Source organism: Pelecanus crispus, chromosome 1 (assembly GCF_030463565.1).
Source record: "Pelecanus crispus isolate bPelCri1 chromosome 1, bPelCri1.pri, whole genome shotgun sequence".
NCBI lineage: Eukaryota > Metazoa > Chordata > Aves > Pelecaniformes > Pelecanidae > Pelecanus > Pelecanus crispus.
The window spans coordinates 58,515,421-58,527,762 of NC_134643.1; the positions used below are offsets into that span (position 1 = coordinate 58,515,421).

The window sequence follows — 12,342 nt, forward strand, 5'->3', positions numbered from 1 at the left end:
GGGAACAGCCAAAATTACATGAGACGGGTTTAAAAATAAGCTAAAACAAGGAGGTCACGTTCTCTCACACAGCATGCCGCAAGTCAGCCACCAGAGAGACATTTCTGCAGGTGGGAGGTTTAATTTGGGGCTCCAGGGTTTCCACGGCTTTACTTGAAAAAGTGGGTGCATCCAAGGGAGGGGAGATGGTGACAAGGGACCATTTCATGAACAGTGATGCTGGTTCCCACATCCACGAACCAGCTCTTCTGAGAGCCACTTGGCAGCCATCGTTCCCTTCTTGTGTGCCTGTACGTGTTCATACTCAACATGCAGAAGATTAGGTCTGACCTGGACCCACAACAGTCAGGCTCCCCTTCAATCTCTCTCCTCGGGAACATGGTCCTGCCAAGGTGGGAAACAGCAACTTCCCTTGCTCTGCTTTCCAGCAGCCCCTCTCTACCAGGCGATCAGAAATAAAAGCTGCCACACACACATGCCTTGGTTTCCTTTCATACTTTGTAAATTTTTTTTTATTTTTATTATCTCCTCCTTTTAAGCATCCCTTTAAGGGTGAAATGAAATCCAACCATTTACAGAGAAAATGATTTCAGAATGTACATTTGATTTATCCTTACAAAAAGTTTGTTATTACTTGCTGTTTATAAATTACAGAGTGGAAAGGAGCTTTGCAGACGCTCTTATTTTTTCTTTTCTTTTATTTTTGGCAAGTCCACGCATTCTTTTGCCAAAGCAGGGTGTTCTGAGGCCACCTCAGGGGCAACACCACCAGTAGGTCCAGGTGGACCCCAGGCTCAGAGGTGCTGCTGGACCGCCTCCAGGATGATACTGCATCATCATCCGCACAGGAAGGAAAAAAACAGTGGTTTGAATTCTTAGCCTCAGAGTATTCCAGATCCCTTCTTAAGCCATTATCTGTAGTCCCCAAAGCTTCAAATGTCAACGTATTGCATTAGAAACAGCTCTCCTTTCTTGGTGCTGGATCCAAGCCTCTCCTGCCATCCCCTTACCTCCAGCTCCCCCTGTTTCCATAACAAGAGCAAGTTTGTCCAACGTCTCAAAAATCAGAAGGGAGTTTTTTGGGGGGGGTAGGGAGAACACAATGATGGAGGGATTCTCCCAGTCACTTCCCTCCTTTCTCACCAAGGTTTGAGGTCAGCGAAGCCACAACAAGCCATCCCTTCCCTCCTCACCACCAGTGTTCACGAATCAGACCAGGGGTGACCCCGAATAAGTATCTTCACAGTGCAGAGGCATAGCAGCCATGGAGATTGCTGGCAGGAGCTGGGAGACAGGGACAGAGCCTGGGGGATGTTTGGGAGGGGAAAAGACACTACCGTCCCACAAGGATACACCAAAGGAGGGCAGAGAGGAACAAATACCCGTTCTGTTCCGACACTCTCCCCTGACCCCAACTCGTATGTTACCTGGAGGCCAGAAGGTCCCCTCGTTTACCTGCCACAGAGACATGAAGAGCAGGCTGACCTGAGCTGCACGACAGCAAACACCTCAGCAGGACACAGGGATCAGAGAAAGCAACAGCGAGAGCAGACTTGAGCATGTCATCCTTCATACCAACCACACAGGCAACAAAACCACCCCATCTTTTCTATCCGTCACTTGGGTATGGCATTACCGCCAGTCCTCCGGAGAGGCAAAGATGGCCAACCTGCCCTGTTCCCTCTGCTTCAGCAAGCTCACTGCTGTGGGTCCACCAAAGCCCACATCCTTCCCTTCACTTGGGGTGAAAGAGGAAGATGAGTTCCCCACCCCAAAGCCATGCATGGGCACACAATCCCTTTTTTAGGTGGAAAGCACAGAGTAAAGCAAGAACAGAGATGGGCAGAGAGAAAGAAACGCAGGGCTTGGGGATGCCACGCATTGCTTCACCTACTACCTGGCCCTCCTTTGCACCAATTAATTTGCAGGCAGAAAGGTTTTGGGCAAGAAAAAGCACAGAGCTGAAGAGGGCTGCAGGGAAAGGCTGGCGATGCTTTCCCACCCTCCACCAGACAGCTTCGCTCCCAGAGAGGCAGCAGGCACGTGGCTTCACTGCTCATGGCTGCAACAACCAAGAGACATTGGGCTCTGGTAGTCTGATCCCAGTTCCAGCCCAGGGGCAGGATGGGGTTTTTTAGTCCTTCCCTTCTCAAACCTCAGCACCTGGTTCAGACAAGATCAAGGAGCCTCAACGCTCACCTCAAAGAGTTCAGCATTGGGAAATGAGGATCTGAAACCTGCCTCCTCCTTTGCCTCTCTCACCACCCCACACACCCAACATGCTTTTGGGTTCCCTCTTGTGGAGGTTGTCTGGGAGGGTGGCTGTCCCCCCTGCGTGCTGGCTGCAGAGGTCCTGGTGCAGCAGTACAGGCAAGGCTGGACAGACGGCAAGCCACCACCTTGGGAAATCACTGTGCAAAAGTCAGCTTGCTAGTCCCCGTCCCCTCCAGGGACAAGAAGGAAGATTTTTACTGACAAGCACTCTAGCTCCCTAAGAATAATAAACACAGGGTTAGCCAGACAAATTAGACAGAAACATTGACTGGTTTGGCCTTAAATCAAAAAATGTTTAAATGATTCTTAAGAGGAAAAAAAAAAAAAAAAAAAAAGGAATGCATTTAATCTGTAAAGTCCCTTCCTCCCACCACAACAGAAGTCTGTTTTAAATTTAATTTCCTAGGAATAAGGAAGTACGTCCAGGGCCAGAGTCCTGCAGAAGAGCCCCAGCACTACTCTTCCAGCAGGACCTTCTCTTCCAGCCCAAGGGGGCAGAAGGGAGAGGCAATTCGGAGGCAGAGGCGGAGAATGATGGAGCAAATAATGGAGGAGAGGGGAGAGAAGGCAACAGGCTGTACTTCAGGAGTAGGAGATTCAGATGTTGCATCTGCAGGCTCATCTGAAACTCCCAGGAGAGAAGGGCCATAACTCAATGATGAAAATGTGACTTGCAGTGCACTAAAAATCCCCAAGGACGCCCATGCACAGGGAAGGCTGGTATCAGGGGAGAGGCTGCTCCCACTGTAGAAGATAACGAGGTGGAGCCCCAGCACACATGCACTTCATCTCCTGCTTCACAGGGCTCTGGTGCTGCCAAAGCACCCATGCAAATGCTGACTTCTCTTTCTCTCCTGTCTTCAGCAAGGCCTGGCACTGGGCTTGTGTTGTTGTCACTGAGATAAGGCAAAGCCAAAGGTCTGAGAGTAGATCTCAGGCTCCCTTCCAAGAGTAAAAATGAAAAATAGCTTCTTCCTTCCATGCTTTTCTGCTACTGAATCCCATGAGCTAACAGACCTGGTTTCCTCTGTCTGCCCCTGGAGAAAGCATGTTCCCCTCGTGCTGCAGCCTCAGTGCTACTGCTCTCATCTTGCTCAATGCAGGCTCCTCCTTTCTCAGCTGGGTCCCCATTTCTCTATAATCTCTTTATGCCCAAGACCTCCACAAAGCCTCTTGGCACGAGAATCTCGAGACTGTGACAAGACTCCCTCCTGCTACATCAACAAGTCTGGACTTAGAAGAGCCACAGCTTCCCTTTGGGGGAAGAGCGTTCTGCCTACCAAAGCTTCTCCCTCCGTTCAGTTCCCAAAAGGGCTTTTCTACTTGTGGGGAAGACACAGCAGAAGTGAGAGCAGTGATTTAGAAAACAAACAAACAAAAACAACAACAACAAAAAAAGAGGTTCATTCAGTTCTTCTAAGCAGGCATTATGGCACATGGGAGTGGAAGGAGCTAAGATGAACTCTGTCTCAGTGGGATCAGAAAAAGATGTTAATCTTCATTCCGTTCCAGTTTCAGTCTTAGACAAGTTATTTTTCTTCATGTTTTCCACTTCTCTTGAGACGGGAATAGGATGGAGAAAGAGAGAGATACAGAGATAGGAATGAGGCACAAGGGTGGGAATGGGCTGGACAACACAGGAATATGGAGCCCTAATGGAGGGAGTTAATGGCAATGGAAACCCTCCTGCTTCAGCAGCTGGCCTAATGTCAGGGTCACTCTTCCTTATGCCAACATTTTCCTCCTCCATATGATCCTCACTTCTCTGCTTGGAACATGAGCCAGTCTTTCCACTGCAAGGCTAACACAGCAAGTTCATCATGTTTTTCACCCTCTGCCCACTACAGCCCAGGCTCTGGGCACCCCGTCAAGCCATCTGCTAAGGAAGGGTGGAGATGTGGATCTCCCTCCTCAAAGAGCCGAAACAATCCAACGACAGGCCAGATCCTGACTACCCATCACTGGCAAACTGAGCAGACACTGCCCCATCCAACTGCAACTAGTGTCCTCCTAGATCCCCTCTCCTCTGTATGGTCTTATCTGCATGGCCCAGGCCGCACTTGTAGGCTGCACATGCTCTCTGGATTGCATGATGGTCCCAAAACAGTCTCTTGGCCCCAGGGGGAGTCTGCCCATGAACCCTTTTCTCCATGAGCTCCCTCACACTGTAAGAGCAGACAGATTGCTCCTGTGCCTTGACAGGCTTTGTGTTTCCCCACAACACCCATCACTGACTCAGAGCTTTGCCCTTCTCTTCCTTTTACCCCACGGCAAGAAGGAATAGCCAGCACATGTAAACAGCAGCCCGGCAACAGGCACGGCCCATAGGGTTGCAGAGGCAGTCAGAGAGGCACGCAATGGTCCCACGTGTGTAGCGCTGCTATGCAGAGCCAATGCTCTCCTTGGCCCTCTCCTATGAATTCCCCAAAAAGTCATCCATGCTGAGACAGAGATCACAGCTTCTGGATCCCACCATTTCCTGAAAGCACGCATACCCAAGCCCACCTGTGTCCCCTCCCCCCCAATACTGGTAACAAACGCCCACGTGCATACCAAAACCATGCATGTTAGCACTCATGCACATAGGAAACCATGCACTTGTAAACATACACTCCCACCATCTGATTAAGTCCCCTGCAGCTTATCCCAGCCCCAATAGAAGCATGTACTGCAGGGAAGATGCTTCAGCTTCTGTGGGCCAAGCCAGTGCAGTGTTGTGGGGGCAGGGGTGAAAAAGGAGTTTAAAAAAAAAAAAAAAATCAGCTTTCTCCTCTGCTTCCCATCTGCCTGCTCCAGGACTGGCAGAGCATCAGGGCAAGATACAGCCCAGGACAGATGCATTAAGCCTGCAGGAGGAAGCTGCACCTTGGAGAGAACACCTTGGAAGCAAAGGATTTCCCTTCCCCAAAATGCTCTTTGAATACAGAGGTATACAAAAAAATAAATGCATACTAAGATGCTTTTGCACATTCAGTCATCCAAAAATGCCTGTGACACACATCTGCACACATGACCACTCGCATCAGTTTGTGCCTGCTGACTCACACGCTCACTGAATAGCCCAGGCTCGCATCTGTGCTTGCTCCAATCCACAAAGGACGAGGGTGGACAGCAACAGCTGCCCTCCCTCCCCATGGGACCCTCCCAGCCTCCCCCGGAGGAAAGTCCGCCAGCTGGCTGCAGAGATTCTCTCCAGCCAGCAGCAGAGGTCCGGGAGATGCAGGAAAGTCTTTATGCTACTACCAGAGTAGGTCCCCAACATCTCTCCTCCTCTTGCCCAGGCCTCCCTTCATGTGACTGAGGAATTCGTGTCCCCAGGCATCACCCTGGGATGAAGGGAAGAAGAGAAGGAAGGGAGGGAGGGCAGAGACCCCAGAGAAATGGCACACCCCACCCAGAACCAAAGGAAACAAAAAAAAGAAAGGAACAGACAAAAACACCCGACTCTTTCCCTTTGTTGTGAAGTTCCGATTTCTCACGCGAGCCCCGGTGGCCTCACCCAGTACCCTCTGCTTTTCGGTAGGGGTTCTCCAACAAGTAGCGGAACCGCTGGTAGTTCTTGAGCAGGTACTTGGGAGCGTACATCTGCTCCTTGGGGTCGGCAGGGGGATACTCCTGCGTAGTACCATCGAACCAGCCACCAGTCCGGATCAGCTCCCGGATATAATTGAGGTCTCGTTTATCCTCATAGTCACCCCAGCGGGGGAAGTCCCCATTCTGGGCTGACACCAGTTTGAAGTAGATCCCCTCTGGGGTGAAACACCAGGAACAGTGCCAGCCAGCAAAGTGGAGGGGGCTGCCCAGCGACCACTGCACCAGGATGTGTCCTGTACTGTTCTCATACTGCCGAAAGCCAGGCATGGTGTAGTACTCGCGGCGCCGCAGACGGATCCCGTCGGTAGCATAGACAGCCTGGAGCATCCCAATGGTGCAGCCCGAGACCACCTCCAAGGTGCCTGGTTGCTTCCAGAAGAAGCCGTAGAGCGACTTGCGCATGTGAAAGGCAAAGGGCTCCGTCCAGCCATCATAGAGCTTGAGGAAGAGCACGCCGTCACGGGCCGGGATCTCATCGGCATCATCGATGATGAAGACGTCATCCGGGCGCAGGTTGCGGAGGCGAGAGATGCCGTCTCGCGTGAGAAAGGTGCGCAGGTAATCGTCAGCAATCCAGCCGTCCTGGCGGCCACCGGGGGGGAAGTGGTCCAGGAAGACGTAGAGCACCTTGTGGCGGATGTAGTCGAAGGAGCCGTTGAGGAGCATCTCGCGGAACTTGAGGGGCCGCGGCTCTCCGTAGGCCGTGAAGTTTGACTCGCACACCACAAAGGCGTCCACCACGTCTCCCAGCTCATGGAAGCGGACGTCCAGCAGGTCAAACTCATGGTTGACATTGATAGCGTTGATGACCCGCCGGGGGATCTCCCGCGGCACGAGGCGGTCCTTGGTGGGCAGGTTGGAGTACTGGACCACAGTAGGGACCCCGCAGCTGGGGCCATGCCAGCCCGGCAAGCACACGCACTCCACCCACTTGCGCCGCTTGGTCCCACTGGCGCTCAGCAGCTTGCGAGCCGGCCGCCCCGAGGCTGCACCATCCGCTCGCTCCTCCGGTCGCCCTCCCACAGGTGGCTTCTCCAACACCTTGGTGCCTGGTTTAAAGCAAACGCCACCAGCTTTGGTACGGACAAAATATTCTGTTGTGTCTTCTGGCAGCACAAACTCGACTTTGTGCAGCTCTTCGCTGGCTCTGCTGGGAGGCAGGGGCTGGAGCAAGGGGGAGTGGGAGTACAGGGTTGTGCGGAGCAACTCCGCACCCCCGGGCTCAGGGCTGACCTGAGGTGTGACAGGAGCATTGTTCCAGAAGAAGCTGGAGACAAGGTTGGGACTAAGTGAAGCCAGCTCCCGGGGGAAGGTGACATAGGAAAGGGCCTTGAGGAAGTGCAAGAAGGATATGAGGCAGAGACCAGCCATGCAGAGAGTCAGAAAGAGCTTATGGCGTCTCATCTTCATCCTGTGGAAAAGCCATGAAAAGGAAAGTCACATTCAATAGTAACTATGGTGTAAAAAGTTTAAGAAGGAAGGTTGGGGATGGCAGAAAGCTGGTCCAAATTCAGCATGCATCTTTCGAGACTTGAATCCAAGAACTACTCCCCACACCCTCTGCTATCTTCAGTGGGCCTTTTGCCTCAGCTGGGTTACACCAAGCTGAACCTTGTCTAGATCAGTTAGTCTTATAAACTCACAAAGACAAGAAAGGCACTGGTGACAGGGTAAAAAGACAGGAAATCCAGAATAACAGGAATTCATGACCTAGTGAACTCACTGCACTTGGCAGATTTGTCCCTATTAATTGACGTAAACAAAACGAATGTAGGCTTCCTCATGTCCTGCATCACCAGAGGACTGGGGAAATATGAAGAAAGAGCAGGAGGGATGAGAGGGAGTAGGGGGTACACAGTTGAAACATGACCAGTGTAAGAGAGGCAGTTTTAAAGGACTGAGATCATTAGTCAGACTGTCAGAGCCCAGAAAACACCTACGCTCCCCATATCTTTTCAGTGTTTGCTTAACACACGCCCTAAACCCCACCCTTGGTCCTAGGAAATGCTACCAGGTTTACACGGGGAAAGAAAAAAAAAAAAAATTAAGATTCTGTCACTTTTACTCTTCTCCCATCCTTCTCAAGTCCACTGTACCTCCAAATGTTGCCCTTTGCTTTTCAATTTCTGTAGATAGATGCTGAGGTTTTTTTGCATCTGGATCAAGGAGGCTAAAATAAATGCCTAGCTGTCTCCACTGGTAATACTGTGCCATCATGATGGATCCATGTCAGGCCAGCAAGAAACCAGCAGTGCGGAGCCCTTCCCTCCAAACACCACGAAATACTGCCTTCATCCTCTCCCTACACCACCTCCCCTCCTCCAGCCCAGGCAGGGAGCACAGAGCTGCTGTCAGGCAGAGAAGTGATTGAAGACTACAATCCAGAAAAATGAAAAAAAAAAAAAAGGGGGAGAAAGAAAAGGATTAAGCTCACCCAATGTTTCGTCAAGGAAAAGGAGAAAAGACACTTGTGTTCTGCAGTTTAGGGAAGGTTTTGGGTGAAGGTGGGCAGGGGAACAAGGTCACCCAAACCCCTTCGCGACACAGAGGCCGTCCTCTCCTCTCCTCCCTGGGGCATGAAACCCTCCATGCAGCGGCAGGCAGAGATGCAGAGACCCCCTCCGAGCCCCATGCACACTACACACACCGCTGTGCCTCCTCCACAACACGCTCCCCCATGGCAGCTCTCTGCCCTGGCCATCCCCCTCCCAGGGCCAAAGTCCCTGAGAGGCACCACACGTGCCATCACGTATAAACCCTTCTGCCCAGTGCGCGATGGTGCCAGCAACGCCTTCGCGGGAGGCAGACCCCCCTCCTGGGGGGCACGGGGAGCTGCCCCACGCCACCGGCCCCACACAGGGGCTGTCCCGGGGCTCCTCACAGCCCACACGTGACCTGGGGCAGGAATGGAGGGAAGAAGCACCCAGCCCGCTCCCACTGCTTCAGAGGGTATTAACTAAAATACAGCAAAGCGCGTTTACTGATTAACTTGGGGAGAATTTGATACTAAAGTGAGAAGCCATAAAGCATTTAGACAGGTGGCAACTGCCCAAAGCAAAACAAATCCGGCTCTCTACAGATGCCTCCAGTAAGCAACTTTGGTAGATGGGCTGTCTGCTGTTATACCTTACAGCTCAGCAACAAGCATTTCTGGACACTTTGCAGTCACCTTTTAGTGAGGACCACTGCCCACCAACACCGTCTCCCATGCTCCCATGTCAAGCTCTGATCTGGGGGGGCTGTGGGCCTGAAGCTGGCAGAAAAGTTACAGCATTGCCATGAGAGGGAGAAAAAATTAAAAGGCAGGGGGGAGGGAGAGCATGATCCTGTGTCAATATTTATTACCTTTTTTTATATACTTTGACATGACACAGGTCAGCAGAGGGGCAAGGTCCTGGCTTTGTGCACCCCCAGGAGGCCATCTTGTCAGGCAGGCTGGGAAGGAGGAAATGGCGGCTTTCCTCAGGGGACCACACCAGGGCAGGCCCTTGCCTCCTGCACCCACCTGCCACGGCCCCGCAGCCTGGCCTCACATGCCTGGTCGTGGCCCGGGTGGTGGGAGGCCATCTCTGTGGTGGCCCAGCCACGAAGGGGCTGGATGCTCTCCTGTTCAAAGCCATAAAGGACCATCCTGGGGCTCGCTGTCAAGCTTTCTTCATGGGGGCAAAACAAGGGACCCCAGAGAAGCATCTTGTTGTGTCCAGGCTTTTTTTAAAGACTCCGTTAATGTCTCACTGGAGCAGCAAGATCACATGCAAGGTAGAGGAGTATCCAGTGCCTCTTCCTTGCATGTCACCAATGTTTGCTCTATCTTGAAGCGTGGGGAAGAGAAGAGCACAAGGAAGCAGAAAAGACTAATTAGCAGCAACTGGCTGTCAAGAGAAAATGTCCCTCGCTGGCAAATTAGTACAGCTTTCTCTGATCACGTCCTGCGCTTTCTCCGAGGCATTACCTCCAGATATCAGGTCGCTCTCTCAGACGCTGAAACCCAGGTGAGATGAACGGCTGGCCTGCTCCAATAAGGCAATCCCAATGGCTGCCAGGTAATGCTGGTTTCACTCCAGTTCCTACAGGACACACAAATGCAGGGCAGCCAGCTTCCTCCAGGTCAGAAGACAGGTGCTGAAGGAGTCACACAAGGCACATCTCCATCTTCTTCCCAGATAGCTGTGATGCTCCACATGCCATGGTAAATTCCCAGACAAAAGGTCGTAACTCTTGACATTCAACAAACTGCTTCACTTTCTGGGATGTGGTGTGCCATGTCAACATTGCAGGACACATGGTTTTAGGAAGTAAAGCATATTTGCCTCACTTGACATTTGCATACATCAATATCTGTCAGGCTCGGCACACGTCTCCGCAGCTCTTCACCACTGGCAAAACTCAGCCTGTGCACGGCTGCGTTGCCTCCCTGTTATTGCAGCCTGCGCCTGGGAGAGCCAGGCTGCTGTGCACAGTCCTCCCCTGCAGCTCTGCCAAAGCAAGCTGGCCCTGCAGTACCCTCTGCTGTTTTGCTGCTGACATGTCCCAGGAGGCAATTTTCACTGCTCAGCTGCCTTCATTAGGGAGTGGGAACGTGAACACCTTTCCTATCCCCTCCTAAAAGGAGGGAAGCAAAGCAGCAAGCTGGGTCCTCTTCAAAACCTCTTCCCTGGGAACCACCTCCATGGTCACATGCCAGGGATTCTTCTGCCAGGGAGTGGAGAACACTCATGCACCCTTGGGTGGGCTGAGATGCTAAAAACCACCAGTCACATATCCCTTCCCATATCCTCTGATTAGTGCTGCAGTGAAAGATGTGTCTTTGAGTGGTAGCTAATTGGAGACAAAGGCCAGCAGGGGAAGAAGATGTTATTACCCATCTTCCCCATCCAGAACATTTACGTGTGGTGGAAATGAGAAAGGAGGTACCAGTCAGGGAGACATCTCAGCTTGTCATAAAAGAGCCCAGCTGCTCTGTCACAAAGCAGCCATCAGTTACCAGGAACATAGAAAACAGCAAGAAGAGATATTTCCCTTCTGACAACTTTGGGGGGGGGGGGGGAGGCAACTTGATCTCATGGAGAGTGATCAAGTTGCTGACAGGTTAAAAACAACAGCAAGAAAAGCTTTAATGTTCAAGTAGAAGAAAAAGCCAGAAGGAATATGGACAATCAGCTCCATTAAGACAAAGCTCTTTAGGGAACATGCAGTTATAAATCGCTTCAGCAACATTCAGTCTCAGCAAGACAAGCTGAAAGCTGCTTTTTGTAAGGGATCCCTTTGATATTTCCTTGCTTGAAGTTATGTCTCTACCATGCAGGGGAAGGGCTTTCAGAGAAGGAGGAAAGCTAGAAGTGGTATGCATATGAGTTATCCCCAGGCACCTGTTACCGTTTTACTTTGCCATTATATCAAGTGACCAGTTGATTTATACCATCCTGAAATCATATCCTGATTTTTCAAGGAGCTGGAGAGAAATATCTGAACCGCTAAGAGCTGGCAGTTCACCAGTCCTAATGTTCTCTTCTGGAGGACGCTGGCAAGAGGCCATGCAACAGGCTGTGGATGCATGATACCCCACACTCCATCTTGTTAGGGCATGGGACTCGAGACTCCCTAGACCTCTCCCCGTGGTTACAGGAGAAAAGCTGCTATGGAGGACAAGTCAGAGTAGAAGCTTGTTTTTCCCCTGATACAGAGACGCTTATCTCCTCTGCCTAAAGCTACCCCTTAACACCCATGCAGTAACATATTTGCCCATCACTCGGACACTTCAACACAAAGCAACAATTCAAATTAGAATCGCTTTCACACAGCAGATTAAAATTCAGCATGACTGCCATTCCCTACTCCACACTGAGGGCCAAACTCTCTCTCTCTCTGCTCCAGCTAGAGACAAATGAACAGGCTCCACAATTCTGAAGTACTAGGTCTACCTGCCATCCACAGGGCACAGGAATCACAACATGCATCAGGGTCACAGTACCTCAAAACACTCTAAAATCTCAAGTTACTTTTGTCCTGCAAACACCCACAGAAGTAAGGAGAAACTATAAAACGTACTATTTGTCTACAACTGAAATGGGCCTAGCTCAGGGACACCAGGACTGTGCTTTGCTTAAGGATTGGAAAAGAAGATTATCCTACAAAGCTGGACAGCAGGGAAAGTGGAGAGAAGCGGGATGTACCGGAAGGTAGCTAGAGCTCAGCATTTCTCTCATGTGAAGGATTCCATGGTGTTTTCAGGGCCTGCAAGCTAGAAGGATACCAGCAGGAAGTTCTGGCGGAGTCACAGTACAAGGTAGTTTGAATGCAGGCAGGTCCATATCGACTTCCGTTCAAGTTTCAAGGACGGAATACAACATTCTTCCATGACCTTCAAGAGCTGCTGCCCACAGCGCTAATGCAAAACAGCAATACCTCATGCTATGCAGTTCCTTTGCAGCTTCGAGGCAACTGACCACAAGGTGCCACTGACTTGCTGCCAGC

At 51.2% G+C, this 12,342-nt stretch overlaps 1 protein-coding gene across 1 annotated transcript; it reads right to left on the reverse strand.

Annotated features, from left to right (window-relative positions):
• Positions 1–5,159: 5,159 nt before the first annotated feature.
• MGAT3 (beta-1,4-mannosyl-glycoprotein 4-beta-N-acetylglucosaminyltransferase) lies at positions 5,160–10,252 on the reverse strand. The gene is made up of 2 exons (XM_075720266.1): positions 9,821–10,252; positions 5,160–7,279 (listed from the first exon to the last, which is right to left on the reverse strand). The coding sequence occupies exon 2, from the start codon at positions 7,276–7,278 to the stop codon at positions 5,770–5,772; it is 1,509 nt and encodes a 502-aa protein (XP_075576381.1). The 5' UTR covers position 7,279; positions 9,821–10,252; the 3' UTR covers positions 5,160–5,769.
• Positions 10,253–12,342: the final 2,090 nt, after the last annotated feature.